The sequence below is a fragment of the Abramis brama genome (genome assembly GCF_963993115.1).
Source record: "Abramis brama genome assembly, chromosome: 3".
Lineage (NCBI taxonomy): Eukaryota > Metazoa > Chordata > Actinopteri > Cypriniformes > Leuciscidae > Abramis > Abramis brama.
Genome location: NC_139965.1, coordinates 52,752,297 through 52,772,670, shown reverse-complemented (window position 1 = coordinate 52,772,670; position 20,374 = coordinate 52,752,297). Strand labels below are relative to the sequence as shown.

Below are 20,374 nucleotides of genomic sequence, written 5' to 3'. Positions count from 1 at the left end.
TACAGAAACAAGTTCAGTTTTTATTGCCAGGATCCCTCAGATTCACATAAACAATACTTGATCTCTATTAGTTAAAAGAAACAAGTATAGCTCCAGTGATCACCATACCATTTCTTAGTATGTTTTGACTGGACGGCGTATTCCTGTTGGTCCAGTCATAATTCTTAATAGATTTCACAGACCAGTGTGCATAGTGTGTGGGTTTGTGGTTTGCCATACACCTACATTTTTCATTTTTCATTTTTCATTTTTAATGTGACAATACTTACTTGTAAAAGTGCCTGCTAACTAGTGATTCTGTTCCAGGATCTGATTATTTATGGGATTAGTAGATATAATGGTATTTGTAGGCAGGTTTGGCAATTTAGAACAGTCATTGACATCAGTGTATAGTAACTACAAAGACCTAGGCCTAAGCTTAATCTGTAAATCTGTCCATGGGCATGACATGGATAGCAAAATGAGGAATGTTCGGCTAACAGTGGAAAATGTTCATTCTTAGGAGTGGTTCGGATAGTTTGTAAGAGGCTTTTAATTGTACAGTCTGTAAATACCACAGTTGTTGGTAGTGGAACAATACAAAATTTGGCACTACAACAATCCAGTCACAAATTTCCAGTGGACTATGCTAGTTTATCTGCATGGCTTGCATGGCTTCATTCCCTGGAGTGACTGTGGCTTTGTTCCAGTGAAAGCAGGCTGTACTTTAAAAGTCGCATTAAAATCAAAAGGACCAACATTTTGTGAACAACAGAATTGCATCATTAATACATAAATCAAACAGTAAGCATTACTATATGATGAAAAGCATTTATGGCTCCATAAAATACCATGCCATAAAAAAAGATAGGGATTAGTTTAACATTTCCAAACCTGTCCCTTTAAGAATTTCAAGTCACAAATGTGTCTGTGAGTAATTTAGTCTAAATGCATTAGTTCTGATTTGTTTTTCAGGAAGGTTTTGCTGATAAAGTGTCCTGATCGTATCATTAATAACAATGAAACTGGAAACCACTTAGGCCACCACAGCAGTTAAGAGTTAACATTTCAGTATTGAACAAAAGGTATAATACAGCTTTGACAGTAAAAAAATAATGATAAAATTATTAAAAACATGAAAAGATGGAATGTCACACAATTTTTTAAGCAGCCACGGTTGTAACTCGCACTGTTCCTCTGAGTTTGTTTCCAGTGTAATTTCAGAGTACGGAAAGTGTCTCGACGGTTCTTGTTATTATTCAGGTAAATCAAAAATATGACCTGCTATCATGTCATGCCTTAATACTCTTACATTTTAAAATAAAATAAAATTAAACATTCATTGGATCACAAATTTGCATCTCTTCCCTTCCAGTTCAAATATACATATCTAGCAATAACATCCACATTTTCAAGATTAATAAGTTATTACATTTTTATAAATACATACACAGATACAGAAGGTGGCTTAGAAATTGCTTGTTGCACTCGCACGCTTTCTCAGCCTCCTATCTAAAAGACTATGTCGCACACAGATGAACAGGAAATAGTTCTTTTACATTGCTCTTTTGCTAAGTAAACCCCACAAAATGCATTACTGATTGCATAAAAGCTGCAACAGTGTTATTCCTGTCTGTAACAATTATCGCGCTGCATTCATCAAACTCAACAAATTCTCCACTAATGGTAACAACTAATCAGCAAACTCCAGCTCCATCTGGATATAGACTTACACACATCAGAGGGAAGTAACACTTATTTTGGCTCTACATTTCTTCACAGAGAGGAATAAAGATATAGATTTATAATTTCATTGTAATACATCAGAATCTGCTGGTACCAGGTTATCACAGTGACTCTAAAATAAAAAACCTCAACATTTGAAGGGGAGAAGACATGTATGACGTATGGATATTTAACATTTTGCTTCGCTTCCCTTTGCATGTAGGTTTGTGGTGGTGCCGTTTGAGTCATTCAACTTTAGTCCGGCTTGTTTTATGTGAGTGTGAGTCCAGTCAAATATGCTCTTCTTCTTGTCACATTTTCATGTTATTATCAGTGCGGCTTTAGGTGAGGTAAAGAGAGATATTATATGGAAAATAAAAGAGACAAAATAGCAATTTTATAAATATGTGCTGTCTCACAATTCAGTGTAAAGCACTCTAGGCAATTTGTGTGAGAACAAAGTAGAACTGGTCTGGCTCTTCTCTTAATTCTTTGTGAGCAGCAAACACTTGAATCAAATTGGAAGCAATCTTTATTAACAGAAATGTACAACTTTAAGTCATTGCTTCCCTTCGTAACTTAACACTAATAATTGTTTTCTTCTCAAATCAGTGTCTTTCAAGCAGGTGTCTGCAAGGCTCATTCAGATTCAGTGGGATCAGACACAAGACTTCAAAAAAACACATGCACACACACACACACACACACACACACACACACACACACACACACACACACACACACACACACAGACAGACACACACACTCACGAGAATGTAAAATTTCAGATGTCAGACACTTTGTCCCATTGCTGAAATCACAGCTAAACAACGGTGAAAAGGCGTAAAATGAGCTTTTTTCTCTCTCTCTCTGGTATGCATCAGTAAATATCCTTGATCAATTCAAAAAAGTGTCCAGTGAGTCCAAATTCTAAATTCAACTGGCTATTCAAAGCAGGAATGAGGTGCCTCAAATTATTTGTGCTAAAACAAGGAATATTCCAGCTTCAACTTAAGCTCTACTGACAACATGCTGTTGATTACCACAGAACACAATTTTGACTTGTCCCTTGTGAAAAAGTACACTTTTAAAAGCATATTTTTAAAATAAAGAGTACTTATTACAGAAATAATATACTTTAAAATAGTATACTTGAGTGTGAAATGAATGTAATTGTTATTTGCAATTAAATGAATTTATTTTAAATGACGTTAGCTGAACTTAACTTAAGCACATCTAAGTAATTTCACAATGATTTCTATTGTCTTTGAAATATGGTTAAAGTGTACTGTTGAATATACCAACAAGCATTTATGGTAAACTAAAATATACTTTAACATCATTTCTATTGAAAATTGTATGTTATGTAATTAAGTATATTTAAAATATATTATCTTTAAACTAATTTAATAACACACAGTTAAAATGATCAAAATAAGTGTACTTCTTTGAAACATGACAAAAGATTATTAAATCTATGATCAAAAAGTGCACTTAAGTGTGTTAAGAAACAATCATGAGTGTACTCTCTTTAAGTACACTTAAGTGGCCTTTTATTTCAGTAATATTATCTGCAAGTACAGGTTTTTAAACATATACTTTAAGTATTGAAGTACACTTCAAGTGCACATTCAATACAATAAGTGCACTTCTTTTTCACAAGGGTAGTCCTAAACAAAAAATGTGTTTACCAAAATGCACGTATTTTCTGATTTTCACCATCAGTTTGTATCGCTCTTGGTGTTAGCATATTCACTCTAGAGATAAGTGAGAAGCCAGCCTTTTACCCCATTGCCAACAGAGAAAAGGTCAGATCGGGTTCTACCTATTTCTGACACTGTGATGGTTAATAGAGGGTTACAGTTACACTGATATTTTAATAATTTTCTTCTAGTAAGAAACTGTATATACACTGAAGTACATGGTCTGGAACTCCTGAAGCCATTTCAACACAGGTAAGGGGAATGTATTGCTAGGTATCTGGACACAATAGTTTTTTGTGACCATCCGGTTCACTATGTAGGGAAGAAATACTTAAAAGTATAATATGAGTTTGAGCAGTTAATGTCACTAAATGTCTTCTAAAGTCAGGTCTGAGGGTTGCAAATAATTACTTTTGGATCAGTCAGATGCTTTTGAACTGCTTGTAAACAATATTAGCCGATGTTAAGGGCATGCTTCCAAAACAGTAATGATTAAGTGTTTCCTACGAGACTGGTTCTTGCACCGAAGGCTATCATTGTTAACAAGCTGTCACAGTGATGAGACTATATGTGAATCTAGCCCTGAAAACTGTTTAGGGTGAAACAGAGATTTGGATGACTTGTTAATTATATTAAGTATATTTTGAGTAAGAATGTACTTTAGCCGACCAGGTTGTTTTCGTGCACTTTTCGAGTAAGGCTTGTCAATGTTCTTGTCACTTAAGAGAAGTTTTTAGGGCGTTGTTTGCTAGTTTTGCATTGGCCTTTAGATCAGTCTGTTGATCTTGCTTGCTGCCATGGTTGGGCCTTCAATGCTAGCAGGGTTTGTTGACGTTGCAGAGCAGTTCAGTGACCTTAATGAGCCGTGCCACGGTACTCTGGGACTCTTCCTGCAACCGCTGGTTGTTCTGCCTGAGACTTTGCACCTCTGCTTGCAGCGTTGCCTTGTCCTCCTTCTCCTGTGGGAAGCATGCAAACATAATGTCTTTCAGGGTCGAGCGTTCTATTGATAGGACATATCCACGCCACAAGAGGACAAGTTTACAATATCTCAATATGTTGGTGGTACTGTATGAGACAGATAAAGACAGGCGGACGTGATTTCACCGAGTAAAACAAATTCCTGCATCAACATCCTTGTTGATCCTGGAACAAAATTCCCATCAACCAGTCAGATTTGAGGGGTTTACAGTTAATGTCAAGTTTAGGCTTACAACAAGGGTTAGGTGCTTCTACACCATTCTTATTCACCTATAATTTCCCTCTGATTTTAGAGACAAATTATGGCTAGAGTTAGGTTTAGGGGTAGAGATAGGGTTAGAACTATGTTTTTGGACAGGATTGTTGCTCCAGGATCAACAAAAAATGTTGATCCGGGAACATGTCTTACTTGGCAAAATCACGGTGACCATTGAAGACAATGGCTTGCTTGACACACATTTACCAGCAAATGCCACACACGTGCTGCAACACAAACAATGATCCTTAGATCACTTGCTATACACAAAGTGGATAAATGAGGACTAATGGTTTGTACACTGAGGCCCTGATTTACTAAAGGTTTGCATATGAGGTATTACATTTTAAAAGTTGGTATGTTGGAGTTTGTAAGATTTTTTAAGGTTTCGAGATTGAAATGCTCACCAAGGATGGTGTTATTTGATCAAAATACAGTAAAAACTGTAATATTGTGAAATATTATTACAATGTTAAAGAACTGTTTTCTATTTGAATGTTTTAAAATGTAATTTATTCCTGTGAAAATTCCTCCACCTTAGAAAAATGTCCTATTTCTTCTGTGGAAAAAGTTAGTTCACCCCTACATTTATGAAGTGCAAATTAGAACATTAAACTGGAAGGCCACACTTTATATAAACCTCAGTAAACTGGTCTGGGGTGCGTTTCCCGAAAGCATCGTTGGCCAACTATGGTCGCAAGTTCATCGCAATGTCCATTGAACTCTATTGGTAACGAGGGAACTTGCGACCATAGTTGGCTAACGATGCTTTCGGGAAACGCACCCCTGGTTTGGTCATTAACCTTAAACAAATAGAAAAAGCAAAAGAAAATCGAATTGAAATGCTGTTTGGGGACTTGAAGCAGGCCATATAAGAAACTTCTCATGTCTAATATTTATTTGAACAGTATTTATTTAAAATATGAACATTGTAAAGGTCAATTTAATGCATTCTTGCTGAATAAAAGTAATAAATAAAGGCAGTTAAATGAATTCTGCATTGAGGAATGGGTTAACAATTATTCTAATCAATGTAAGAGACTGATAGACAATTATAAATAATGTAAAATTATAAGTTATTTCAGCCAAATGGATGCAATACCAGCTACAAAACTGAGGGGTGTACTTATTTTTCCACAGTAGATATTTGGAATTTAGTACTGTATATTGTAGATTGAACAAGTAAATAAGTAGCTTTTATTTGTTATGTTAGTAAATCAGGGCCTGCATTCTGATTAGCTCTCGATTGTAAAAACAGCCCAAAAGTGGCATCAGACATGCATACACAGGCAGCATCAGTGATATGAAGCATTCAATAAGCAAAGAAAAATACATGGAGGATTTTAATGCAATATTATATCCTGAGGGATATTCATGCATGAAAAGCAATGATGCATCTAAAAATGGTAGTAACTGATGATAGATTGTTATCTGTGCATGTATAATAATGTTTTATAAGGCCACACTTTTAATCTCAAGGTGACCAAAGGGTTTAGTAGACTATGGATTACCTAGATGAGTGTGCTGGATATAACTGTGGGACATTATGCAGTCAACCATGCTCAGCCTCTCTTTCCCTTCCTGACCTTATGCCGATAATGTGATCAAACAAAAGAGACCTGAGACCCCAGATCAGCTATATTCATCCTGAGGGGCCTTAATCATAATATATTATGTTACTATATTATAGCGTTATTATGTGTGCATGCACTTCATTCATACGGTTGTGGTCTTTGTATTAATGGTCAGCAGTAATTCTATGATCTAATGTTTGCATAGATTTATGTTTTTCCTTAACTCTATTGAGTGCCGCATGTAGCTCTTTAAAGACAGTTTTGTAGCTCAAAGTCTGACTTTTCGCCAATTTTTTTGTCAGCAAATACCTCTCAATATAATTGAAACTACAATTTCAAAAACTACACTCAACAGAAATTTAGCTTCCATAAATTAGAAAATGAAACAGGCATATAATGATGTTGTAAAGTGTGTAAAATGTCCTTTTTGGCAAACTTTATGGCAAAATAATTATGCCAAAAATACTGTCAATGGAACTTAACTTTATTTTTAACCTAGGAACATTATTTTAAAAAGATCATATTTAAAGCAACACCATAATAAAAAATTATATTAATGAATAGATAATTCTCTAGTTATTTTAATCATTTGATTTGTATTGTATATTTTTTTATTCGATTTTTCTTGCCCAGTTTTGTTGTTGTTGTTGTTGTTGTTGTTGCTGTCAAGCACAGCAGAAAAATAGGAAACAGAAAAAAAATAATTCACCTTCTGGGCTTCTATAAGATTATGCTTTCCATGCTCTAATAAATTATTATTAGTAGACATATTATAAAATTTTCAAACAGTATTTCAAAACTGGGTTATTCTAAACCAAAGAAATTTGTGAACTGAATTGGATTCTTGTTTCTAAACTGGTCTAAATCAATAAATCCCTCATAATGAAAAATGCCACATAAGAATATCTGGTAACACTTTATAACACAACTTTATAAATGCATTAACTAACAATGAGCAATACATTTGTTACAGTATTTATTAATCTTTGTTAATGTTAGTTAATAAAATTACAACTGCTGGTTGTTAGTTCATGTTAGCTCAGGTACATTAACAGATATAACTTTTGATTTAAATAATGTATTAGTAAATGTTGAAATTAACATTAAGATTAATAAATGCTTCAGAAGTATTTATTAGTGATAGTTTATGTTAACTAATACAGTTAACTAATTTTTACAACTAGAATTTCACTATCCTCGCATTACTAAGAAAGGTTTCTGTCCATTTCCTATTAGACATGTTTAAACATGCCATATACAAATCCAAAATGAGCAATTGTATGAGCAACTTGAAAACAGAAAAATTAAAGGCCACATACACGCTGCAAAGTGTCAGCAATCACAACCACATTTAAGTGCACTTAAAGGGATAGTTCACCCAAAAATTTAAATTGTCATTACTTAGTACCCTCAAGTTGTTCCAAACCTGTATGAGTTTTTTTTTCTTCTTCTTCTGGTTATCAACATTCTTTAAAATAATCTTATTTTGTGTTCAGCAAAGAAAAAAACTCAAACATGTTTGGAACAACATGAGGGTGAGTAAATGATGACAATTTTCATTTTTGGGTGAACTATCCCTTTAAATGCATTTAAACATTTGAATTGGTGAATATGCTAAATTGTCGATTCATGTGTGAATGGAAAACATCATACAATAAAATGTTTCCAGTCACTAGTATCACATAGCACCTGTTTTAGGGCTAAAATAAAGATGTATAGATGCCAAAACGTTGCTATCGTTATCATTTAAAAAAAACATGTATGATAGCAACCTATGAATGCTGTGGTTATTAATATGTAACCCCTCATGTGATTTTGTTAGATTTGTAAAATTAGTACCCTTTATTTGGGATGTTAGTAAATCAGGGTCTGAATATTAATACCAGTTGGAATCAAGACACATTTACTACTGTACAGGATTTGCGTGTCTTTGAGTGAAATATGCAAAGAAATATTAATTTTACAAAGTCTTTTTCTCTTTGTTTCTGAATGCTCTGTACGTTTATGCTATCTTCTGTCTTTTACAATCCAAGTATTCCTGTGGGAATCTTTTAAGAAAAAAAATGAGAGAATAAAAATGTAGTATATCAGAGAATTGTTCTGAATGAATCCATTCAACACGTTCAGATGTATTTATCTCTGTTTGGGTCTCCTGCTTCTCATAGAATGCGTGTTTTTCCTTGCCTATCACTAAATCAAACATTGATTCTGCGCTCACCAAAGTACATAAATGTGTTTTGATTGACATGGGCTTAGGCTTTGCTTCTCAGCTTTATATCACATATGTCCTTCACATCCTTGATGTTAAACTTCCGCATAATTTTGATGTTAATCAAGTGAGAACTGTCATACATGTTGTTGTTTTTTGTTACTGATTGAGTAAAAATCTCATGCTCTACTTGCCTTCACTGCCATTGGTCGGTTAGTGTTGAGAGTGAGCATGGCTGCCCATTGTCCCTCCAGCAATCTTCTCATCTCCTCTGTTCACCCTGCTCAATGACAAGACAGGTTTCTTTTGCTTGTCCCGCCCTACCTCTACAGTCCCTCTGTTTGATTGGCTCTGTGAAGCAGCAGTGGCTCTTTGAAGTAGCGAAGAGGGCAAGGACTGGACAGGGCAGATATACAGACAAGGATGGGTGGATGTATTTCATGGGAGATATTTGAACGGGGTTACTGTGTGGGAAGTATGCTGCGACAGAGAGAGCTGTGCTGTGACAAACCCACAGAGGACAAAGTACCTTTTGGAGGTCATCCTGCAGTCGCTTCAGCATGGCCTCTAACTGGGACACTTTCTCCTCGAGGTGACCAGGCGAGTCACTGCGAAGGCAGGGAGAGAAAGAAGAACACAGAGGAACACAAAAATACATGGTGTGATATATCATATGATATATATTTTGCAACATATGTATATTCTGTTGGAGCATTTAGACTTCAAAGGCTCAATGCTGAATAACAGGGACCACATTTAAAGTAAACGTAAGATTTTATTATTTTTTTAAGGCATAAAGGGTCATGAAACTTTGGAGAAAAAAAATCCCATTGTTTTAAAGGCAATGTTGCACTGTAAAAAGTGGTAACCTGCAATTGTTACCTTAAAGAGCTATTTCTACTTTATTTAACCCACAAAAATGTATTTTGTTGGAATAAATGAATGAATTTAGGTTGATTCAGTGATGTTAAGAATAATTTTGACTTGAATAAAACCTGAATAAATTAGATGTTACCATTTTTAGGTTACAAATATTTTGAGCAAATTCAGTTGAAGAAAGTTGAAGAAAGAATGTGATATACTAAAGTCAGCATGCAGTATACAGAAAATGCAGTAAACGTATTATTGTGAAATATTATTACAATTGAATTTATTTTCTAATGAGAATATAGTGTGTAATGTAATTTATTCCTGTGAAGCAAAGCTGGATCATTCTAATATGCTATAATTTGCTGCTCAAGAAACATTTCTATTATTATCAATGTTGAAAACAGTGTGCTGAATCATATTTTTGTGGAAACCATGAAACATTTTTTTTTCTTCTGGAATTTTGATGAATGGAATGTTCAAAAGAACAGCAAAGTAAATTTAAGTCATGGGCGTAGGGGAAAATCTACCACAAGTGCATACTGTAAATGTTTTTGGCAGGTCATTTTATAGTTCTCTGTGAGTTGTGTCTCTCCTCATGTTGCGAGTATAATCGAATGTCAAAAGAATGCATGGCGCAGTCATTCTCACCTGTCCTTGAAGTCTTTAAACTTGGTTTCCGTCTGGCCTGGCTGGGTCATAGTCTCTTGAGTTCCATCTCCTGACTTCCGATCTGAAACCCAGCAGGAAATGACATTAGTAATCTTCCATCTCATCATTGCAAAGTTACCAGACCAGCATTCTTCAGTGAACAGACTAGACAGACTTTCACATGCTCAAACACATTTCATCCACTGAAAATTGTCATTTCTCACCTTCTCGAGACAAAGCTTCCAGAATGTTCCGACAGGCGCTGGCCAGATCAGCAATCGACTGCCACTCTTCCTCAGATGAATCTGTTGTCTCTGAGAGAACTGAAATTAGCAAAAATATATTGTAAAAAAAGCTCTTGGAAAGTATTTAGTTTTGATTATTTCTTGGAATCTACTAGAAGTGCCTTTGTGAATTTTGTTAAAATTAGTGGAATTTGTGTGTAAATTAGCACTTTAGCAGTTGTAGTGGATAAATAGCCTTGTGAAAAGTACACTTTAGCATACATTTAAAAAGAGTAGCCTACTTGTTACAGAAATACCATACTTTAAAATAATATTTTAAATGCAATTAAATGAAAATGTTTAATAGAGTTTTTTGACCCACTTAAGTAGGACTTAAGTACATCTTTATATGTAAATTTATAATGATTTATGTTGTCTTTGAAATACAGTTACTGGTTAAAGTGAACTGCTGAATGTACTGACAAGCATTTATGGTAAACTAAAATATTCTTTAATGTTATTTCTATTGAAACTTTTCATGTACATTCAATTTAATATATTTGTAATTACACATTTGTAATGATAAAGTTTCAATTCAGTACATTTAAAATATATTAGCTTTAAATGTAATATCAAATAACACACTATAATCAGGTACATGTGATTTTAGTATGTTAGTCAACACATCAAAATAAATGTACTTTATAGCACTACAAAAGATTATTAAAACATAACATGATTTGAAGTTGTTAAAGCAGTCCGCAGTTCCCTCTTTTGATCTCTTGGTTCCGTGTCACATTATGTATTATTTCCCTTTTGAGCGTACAGTAAAAATTTAGAGTTTTCTGGAGACAGCTTCATCCTGCAACAAGCCACCAAAAATGGAGACTGTTTTGTTGTTAATATAACGATATATGTTTTTAAGCAGTAGCTGTACTTAGGCTAGGTTTTGCATCTTTTTCAAGTGACTTCTGCTGCCATCCCCCAAATTGTTCAAAGTGAAAGGTTCCTACTGACATTCTGGGGATTGGCTTAAAAAGGCTTGAGTAAAGAGAATAACACACATACACACCCGTATGCATTTTAAAAGAGAGCCTGGAGAGATGTAACCGCTCAACTAACAAGGGGCAGCACTGAACAGATGGCCCAGAGACAGCGTCTTGATTTAAGGCCATATAATACCCCTTATCCCAACCAGCCCTAGCCTGGCCCCCATCTGTCCAAAGCTTTACACTCATTTTAAAATGTCAGTGCCATTCATGCCTCGATTCGAGTCTTTTAAAGCTTGCCGAATTTACTTGTGGATGTGAGGCTGGTCGTAGATCAGCTTATTTTTTTTAGAAAGGTAGTGTTTACAGGAGAAGGGCTTATGCAGGAGTAAGGGAAAATGAAACCTCCCAGAGGAAGAGGAGGAATAGAGCCGCCCTGTTGCCAAGACAAAAGAACAAAAGGAAGCTGAGCTAATGTACATTGCAAAACCCTAACAGCTGAAACCATACCAATGTAGCTAAATACATTATATATTATATTTTATACATTTTTCAGCTCATTAGTCATTTTCACTACTTCCATAGTGTATGATTGCAGAAAAAATAGTTTTACAAGAAGTCTTTTCTGCTCACCAAGGCTGCATTTATTTGATTCAAAATACAATATTATCATGATATTATATTACGTGAAATATTATTACAATTTAAAACAGCTGTTTTCTATGTGAATATATGGTAAAGTGTAATTTATTCCTGTGATCAAAGCTGAATTTTCATCATCATTACCCCAGTCCTGGGTTTGGTTTTCTAAATGCACATTTTTTTCACTTTTTTGGAGCACACTATCTTATAGATAACAGTAAGGCTAACATATTCATACTAAAAGCCAAAAAACTTTAAATATGGCACTATTTGAGGGAACAGCCATTTGGGTGTCCGAAACCATTGTGGACGTTATTGAGTGCACTTATTCAATCTCACATTCAATCCCACTACTGGAACTGTGAAATAAATTTTAAATTTTCTAGAAATAAATTTTATATTGACATGAGGGTAGGTATGCAGGCATAGATTCAGAGGCATACGGTACTTTAAGTATTACATACAACAATGCAACAATAATAAAACAATGCATTGACATTTACTTTTTACTTTTGATACTTAAGTACTTTTAAAAACGAGTACTTCTGTACTTTTACTTAAGTACAAATAGGTCTTTACAACTTTTACTTGTAACGGAGTAATATTTGACCAGTAGTATCTATACTTTCACTCAAGTAAGGAAGTTGTGTACTTCGTCCACCTCTGAATAAATCAATACTTTTATTCATCAAGGATTGATTAAATTGATCAAAAGTTAAAGACATTTATAATGTTACAAAAGATTATATTTCAAATAAATTCTGTTCTTTTGAACTTTCTATTCATCAAAGAATCCAATTTTTACAAAATTGTTTTCAACATTGATAATAATGAATGTTTCTTGAGCATCAAATCATCATGTGACACTGAAGACTGGACTAATGATGCTGAAAATTCAGCTTTGATAACAGAAATAAATTATATTTTAAAATACATTAAAATAGAAAACAGTTATTTTAAATTGTCATAATATTTAACAAAATTTCCTCTTTTTTTTATCAAATAAATGCAGCCTTGGTGAGCAGAAGAGACTTCTTTTAAAAACATTAAAAATCTTACCGATCCAAAACGTTTGAACGGCAGTGTATGTTTGTAATGAATATTGATGCAGCAATAGATTTTGTGTGAAAGAAAAATGGTTCATTTTGTCTAAAAACCTTATAAATGTATGAGGTGGGCACGGGGTAAAAGGCTCACCAGCAAAAGGCACACATAATTTATACTTTAGGTAAAATAACGTTTTGAATAATGTCTAAGTTTATACTTGTTCAAAACAACCACTTTAGCAAAGTTTGTACTTCTGTCTATTTTGACAAATAAAATAATTCATTTTTGTTCAATAAATATACTGTCATTAAAATGTTAATATAAAAATATATTTAAAAAATGCAGAAACAAAATTATTTTAAAAAGTAAATTTTCTGAAAGCATTGAAGGAGATCCCATAATATAGATTTACAATAGTAGCAATAAATGATATTGTATTATATGATATGATTAAAATCATATTTTTAAATATGGTTTCATTATAATATGGTGATTATCTCTAAGGTGGACACCCAACTTTATATATGATATTTGCCATCTGAATCTAACCATGTCAACAAATGGAAAAGTCAGCTGGTTGTTTATTATCATGTTAATTATTGTGCCTTTAACCCCAACAGCAGGGGCTCCTTTTCCGCAAAATACCATACTTTTACACATTCTTCTGCTATTGAAAAACTGTTGCTTTAATTAGCTTGAAAAAAAGAAGAAAAGAAAATCATTAAGAAGAACTTTGTCTCAAAATATATTCAACAATTTTAGCGATTCTCATTGGTTACTTAAATCTACAACATTTAAAAAAAGCAAGATTCATTTTAAATTCATCAAGAATCAGCCAAATTTCCACGTGCATCTTGAAAAGCGAATGTGGTAACACTTTTTATAAAGTCCATGCTTATAAATACAGTGAGGAAAATAAGTATTTGAACACCCTGCTATTTTGCAAGTTCTCCCACTTAGAAATCATGGAGGGGTCTGAAATTGTCATCGTAGGTGCATGTCCACAGTGAGAGACATAATAAAAAAAATAATAATCCAGAAATCACAATGTATGATTTTTTTAACTATTTATTTGTATGATACAGCTGCAAATAAGTATTTGAACACCTGTCTATCAGCTAGAATATGTAAGATGAGCACTTTTCTAGGTACTCAAAGCGCTTTACATATGGAAGGGGGGAATCTCCTCAACCACCACCAATGTGCAGCATCCACCTGGATGATGCGATGGCAGCCATATTGCGCCAGAACACCCACCACACACCAGCTTACTGGTGGAGAGAAGACGGAGTGATGAAGCCAATCAGTATATATAGGGGGTGATTAGGAGGCCATGATGATGGACAGAGGCCAATGGGCAAATTTGGCCAGAATGCCGGGGCATCCTGGGATTTGTAATGACCACTACAGAGAGTCAGGACCTCAGTTTAACGTCTCACCTGAAGGACTTATAAGTAATTATGAAAAAAATTATATACTGTAAATGTGACTATAACTGTTCTTATGCTGCAGTATAGGTCTTAATGAGTCTTTATACAAATATTTATAGAATAGTAATACTACTTATAATGAATCATAGCTCCATTTATACTTATTTCTAAGCATAAGAAGTGTTCATAGGAAGTGTTACTGTGGAGGTTTTGGAAAGTGCTGCGGCAAGTTTTTGTGCCATCTAGTGGTTTAGAGGAAAATAAAATCAAAGGCGCCTTTTCCCCTGGTGCGCCTTTAGCCCTGTTGTACCCTACTGTATATACAGTAAATATATAATATTAGAGGCATGTGATGTGACATTTTCAATAATTTGAAATAGAAATTTGAAATTCTTTTTTCATAAAAAGAATGACATTTAATAATGTCTCTTTGTCTCTGTGTTGATGAAGTCATCAGTCACGTCACACACGTGCCTTCATTAGGGCCGCAACTAGGTAATCCGGGGCCACCGAGACTCAATGCCTCCTCTAGCGATGGCCCCGGGACCGAGTTTGGTTCTCGGTCCTGATGTCTCTCCATGGGAGATTCCCGTCAAGAGGGATATTTGGTCTCAAGCAGGGGGCACGACTTATCACCCCAACCAGTATGGAAATTGTGGTTTTGGCTAATGAGGGGGATCGACCAATTTCCTGCAGGGCTATGCCCCTCCACTTTGAAGGTGTATGTGGTGGCCATAGCTGCTTCCCATGCACCTTTGGGTGTTGAGTCATTGGGGAGAAACCCACTGGTGTCTTGTTTCCTAAGTTGTTATATGAGGATGAGGCCTGAAAGCCATGCAAGGGTTCTGGCTAGGCATTTGGCTCTGGTACTAGAAGGTCTGTCCACAGCACCATTCGAGCCTATATTGGCCCCGAATTTGTTGCAGAGAAATTTCTGATTCTAAAGACTATGTTCCTACTGCCCATCACGTAGGCCCATCAGAGTAGGAGATTGACAGAAATCTTTGTCGGTTTCCCCTTCATGCTTAGAATAAGCTCCCAGCATGGTTAAAAACTTTGTGCACCCTAGACCAGGTTAAATGCCTAAGGTTCCAACTAATGTTGCACAATCTATAGTCTTGCAAGCCTTTTGTCCTCCTCCATTCCAGACATCAGTCCAGGAGAGGCAGAGCACTGGACGCTTATGTCCACAGAGATGCCCTGTGGAGGAAGTCTGATCAGTTTTTGGTCTGTTTTGGGTAGCCTTGGAAAGGTTCACCAGCGACCAAACAGACTATGAGCAAGTGGATAGTCGAGGCTAATTCTCTTGCTTATGAGGTGTGGTGTCGGCTTTCACCTATGGCTGTCAGGGGAATATGGCGGCTTCAAAAGCCTTATTGTCAGGGGTATCACTTTAAGAAGTATGTGATTTGGCAGACTGGTCCTCTCCAGACACATTTGTGAGGTTTTACAACTTAGATTTGGACTCCACTCTGGTGTCCCAGGTGCTTTTGTCCTAGATTTGTGCTTGCCATGATTCATACTAGGACAGGCACTAGGTCAGTATGGCATAGTGGGTATAAACATTCCCATAGCGTCAACGTCAGACGCAGCTTTGAGTTGCGTCTCAGGTTATGACTCCCTGGTGTCTGAAAGTGAAAATTGTTTAAAATGTCTTAAATTTTGAAGTTAGCTGCTGATAGCCTAATATAATAACATGGGAAATGAGCAGCGGTATTGACCGTCTCTGTTCATATTGACAACTCCTCAAGCCCTGGTTGGCTCGCTTTGGACCAAGGTATTTGGCGGGTTAAAAACCCCTGGACGTTGGCCCCGAGGAAGCCCCGATGAGGCCTGATCAAGCCCCGGAAGTGACAGTGGAAATGCGACTGTACTAGCACGCTCGCTTTTGGCACTACAGTGAAAACACGGCTATTGTGGAAGTGCTTATTTGAGGACTTTTTTAATATCCCATTGCAAATAATGGCTTACTGTAGCAACAGTGGTCTAAACTTATAACATTAACTACACAATTATTTTTAAAATAATACATTTACCGCATAATGTTTTGTGGTATCATTAAGAAACACTTACTCTTAGTGATGGAGTTATGGAGGCTCAGAGCTCTGGAGTTTCTTTCGGCACTTTCCCTGCAGGCAGATCTCATGGTCACATCACTGACCGATGGCAGCTCCTCAGTCCCCTGATCAGGCCCAAACTAGACAGAGAGCAAGAATCAAACAATCAATTAGTGTAATGACCAAAATATTATGGTAATTGTATATAACAAAATAGTTACTGGTAGCACTTTATTTTACAGTCCTGTTCCCCATGTACAGTACATATTTACTTATTACAGTAATTGCAATAACTGGGTAATATCTAGGTACTAACCCTGAACCTGATTAGATGCTGATTAGATAGGCTATGCAATGTTTCAATGTTGAAAAAACACTTCTTAAAAGAGAAATGATTTCTGTAAATCCAGTGATAAAATTCCATGGCTCTCAGTTTTCAGTGATTGGCTCATGACTAGTGGCTGGTCTGTGTTTGCAATTCCACAAACCTGGAAGACCCTCTGAATGTATATAAGCAGTAGACTTTTATAGAAAAGAAAATTTACAAGATAAAAAAAGAAGTAGAATCAATGAATTATGAATAATTGACTGCCATTGTGACAATAACATGTAATAATGTAATCAATAAAAAAGTTCATTTTAAAATGTAATAATCTAATTACAAGTACTTAATTTTTGGAATCTGATTACCCAGCACTGCTTTCCAGCGGCTGCAGAGCAATTCATATTAAGTCAAAACTTTAAATATAGCAGTGATCCTTTTTCTTTTCTCTTTTTTTTTACATCTGCAATGTGGATATACTGCAGTATAAACTATATCAGGTTATTTCTACTGCTTATTTTTTTTTATCATTCCATGAAAGTGAGCAGAAAATAGATTATACTGTAAGACAGAACGTTTCTGTAAATAATTATTTCTCAATGTACTCATGCATTTAAAACAGAAGAAAAATTAAGATAAATATGACAAGAGAAAATGTGGGGAATAGAGGGAGCAAGAGAGAAAGGGATTTTATGAGGGGAAGAAGGGAAAGATGAAGTGGGAGGAACAGTGAACATACAGGAAGGACAGAGAGAGAGAGAGAGAGAGAGAGAGAGAGAGAGAGAGAGAGAGAGAGAGAGAGAGAGAGTGGGAGAGGGATCTCAGAGGTTAAAAACCCTTCTAAAAACACTACAATCACTTTCCAAACACAGAGAGCTACAAGCTGATCCATCAGTTGCCCTCTGTGTGGGAGGCAGGATCCTGCATACACAACAGCAGCAGATCATGCCATGCTTCAGGAGCTGAAATCTGTTGTGCTATTCTGGAAGTTGTTCATGCTTTTAATGCTGTTTCTAAGTCATATGTCATAGCAGAGGTAAATGATTCACTTACATTCTTAATGCATCGATTACAAATCCATCTTGAAACATGGATTTTATGTTTTATTTATTTCCAGACCAAGAAGTTGCCTTAATATTTAATGTTTACTTTCAAGTTGCTTGGTGCAGTAAACAATCTATAGCAGTTAGTCTCTTTCTTTTTCTTATGTTTTTTTGTTCCAATAAAGTAATGTGTCTTATAGTGAAGGAAAAGGTTGACAACTCAGTAAGCTTCATTGTATCTGTGCCTATTGTGATCACATGATCAGTTTTGCTTGCCTTGACAATCAATCAAAGGAATGTTTCTCCCATCAGCTTGTAAAACAAAGTAATGTCATAAAGTGTGTATTTCATACCTCTTCCACTAGCTCTGGAGGCACTTTAGGTTTGACTGCCAGTATAAGGTCAGGGGTCTCGTCCCTAAGCTCTCCAGGGTTTTCATAGATGTGCCTGTTTCCTTTCAGCCCCACATTATCATACACATGTCTGACAGACATACACATTCATAGAGAGAGAAATATTAGTCAAAATAAATAAAATAAAGAATAGAATAAAAACTTTTCTGCAAACATTGAGCTGCTCATTTGTGTCAACAACAAAGAGATTTTATGAGGCTGGGAAATAAGTCTTGCTTTTTTACAACATCCAATTGCTTCACACTTCACTACTACGAATAAAGTCTCTTTAATTTAGTTAATATTTGTGCTGTCTATTTGTGAGTGCTATCCAAGTAAAATGGTCATGCATATTCTTCCTTACCATTGTGAAAAAGAAGTGTACTTTAGCATATTTTGAAAAGAGTACTTACTGTATTACTGAAATGAAATACTTTAAAAGAATATACTTCAGTGTGAATTGAATGTAACGTTTCCGGACATTTGCTTAACTGAATGTTAATTGTAATTAAAAGAAAATATATTATAATTTAAATTTATATTAATTTAAATTATCTTTAGAGTGCTTTTTTGAACCACTTAATTAGGACTTAAGAACTTGTTTATATGTAATTTAATAATTACTTATATTGTCTTTAAAATATGGTTAAAGTAAAGCAGAATGTACTGACAAGCATTTGTGGTAAACTCAAATACTTCAATGTAATTTCTACTGACACTTGTATGTCATGTCTTTAAATGTATTTGTAATTACACATTTCAAATGAAGTAGCAATTTAGTAGCCCACATTTAAATATATGAACTAACTTAAATGTAATATCGAAATAAAACACTACAGTTAAAATTTTACTTTACATGGGTTTTAGTATGTTAGTCAACACATCAAAATAAGTGTACTTCTTTAAAGCGTGAGAAAACATTATTAAAACATAATGATTTAAAATGTACATTGAAATGTTTAATTTGAATTTATTATAAAGTGCACTTAAAAAAACATACTGTAGTCATGAAAGTGAACTGTATTTAAGTGCACTTAAGTGGCCTTTATTATTAATATTATATTATCTGCAAATACTGTTTTGTTTTTTTTATATACTTTTAAGATGTGAAGTACACTACAAGTGCACATTGAAGACAATTAAGGGGTTCACAAGGGTAACCAAAGAACCAATGGTGAAACATTTGCATGTGCTTTGTAAAGGTTGAGAGAGGCAATCTTTTGGTGTTAGAAGAACTCATAATTTTCAAAGAATGCACCTTACAGCGCAACATAAGACCAAAGCCGATTTCTTATAAAATGTCAAAACAATAATGCTTTTCCTTTTAAGTATACGTTTGGTACACATGACCAACTTTTTTTGAGTCCTAATCATGATTTTGCAACATGGGTTAACTGTACATGAGTCCTAACACATCAAAACAACCAGTTACCACAGGTGACGAATTAGAATTAATAGTTAATTAGCACAGATCCATCTTTCAGTAAAAGTTTGTTTGCAAAGTGTGTGTCAAATTGTGGCTGATTTACAAAATAATTGATGGCCATTGGCAGTGTTGTTGTTATTAACTATTAAGTGTTATATTGAAATCAGAAGCAGGCAAACAGAAATCTGTATACCCTTGAAAGATGTCCTGGCATGGAGGGTGTCCTTCTAATGAGTAGCTTCGTGTGATAGAGACAGGGGTGATTTCTGGGGTCTGACTCTTCATGCTGTCCTGCAGGGAAGTTGCCCGCAAGAGGGGCAAGCTGGGTGGGGAGAGGAGCGAATCTGTATCCATGGGCTCGGGAAATACCAATTGCTCTCCAAGTAGTTCCTGCTTTGGAGTTTCACTGTCATCCATCTTATTTTCATTCTCTTTCATCTCCTCTTCCTCCCCTTCTTCACCATCACCATCATCTTCATCGTCGTCGTAATCCAGAACCCAGGCTTCGCCCGATTGTCCTTCTCCGGATTTGCTTTCTGCGTCCTGGATGGCTTTCTGGTAAAGCTCAGAGAAACTTCTGAACTCAGACACAAGAACAAGAAAAAAGGGAAAAGAAAGTGAAGAGCAACGGTAGTGAAAACCTCAGAGTTCCAGCTTATTTCAGCATAGTTAGTCATGGGTGAAAAGATCAATGCTACTATTTTGGTTCTCTTTTTTGAAGTATGTTATATAATCAAAGACTTGCATGCATCATGCTGAGTGAGACGCTTTATATAGATTTTTTTTCTTTTCTTTTAAATACAGTTTTAAACCAAGCTGTATTTGTGTGTGTTGGTTTAGATCCATCAATAAGCATT

The 20,374-nt window shown here is 35.2% G+C and overlaps 1 protein-coding gene across 9 annotated transcripts in view; it reads right to left on the bottom strand.

Annotated features, from left to right (window-relative positions):
* sipa1 (signal-induced proliferation-associated 1) overlaps window positions 1-20,374 on the bottom strand; it is a 53,161-nt gene continuing 32,787 nt past the window's right edge. For 6 of the 9 annotated variants that reach the window (XM_084108250.1, XM_084108254.1, XM_084108249.1 and 3 more), the window contains 8 exons: window positions 19,711-20,094; window positions 18,053-18,182; window positions 16,351-16,474; window positions 10,170-10,268; window positions 9,946-10,027; window positions 8,957-9,035; window positions 8,622-8,823; window positions 4,228-4,366 (listed from right to left, as the gene is read on the bottom strand). In XM_084108250.1, coding sequence (XP_083964376.1) covers window positions 8,641-8,823; window positions 8,957-9,035; window positions 9,946-10,027; window positions 10,170-10,268; window positions 16,351-16,474; window positions 18,053-18,182; window positions 19,711-20,094 — 1,081 coding nt within the window. In that variant the 3' untranslated portion in view covers window positions 4,228-4,366; window positions 8,622-8,640. Of the gene's footprint in view, window positions 4,367-8,621; window positions 8,824-8,956; window positions 9,036-9,945; window positions 10,028-10,169; window positions 10,269-16,350; window positions 16,475-18,052; window positions 18,183-19,710; window positions 20,095-20,374 lie in introns of all 9 variants that reach the window. The other 3 variants (XR_014605331.1, XM_084108255.1, XM_084108256.1) reach the window with 3 other exon arrangements.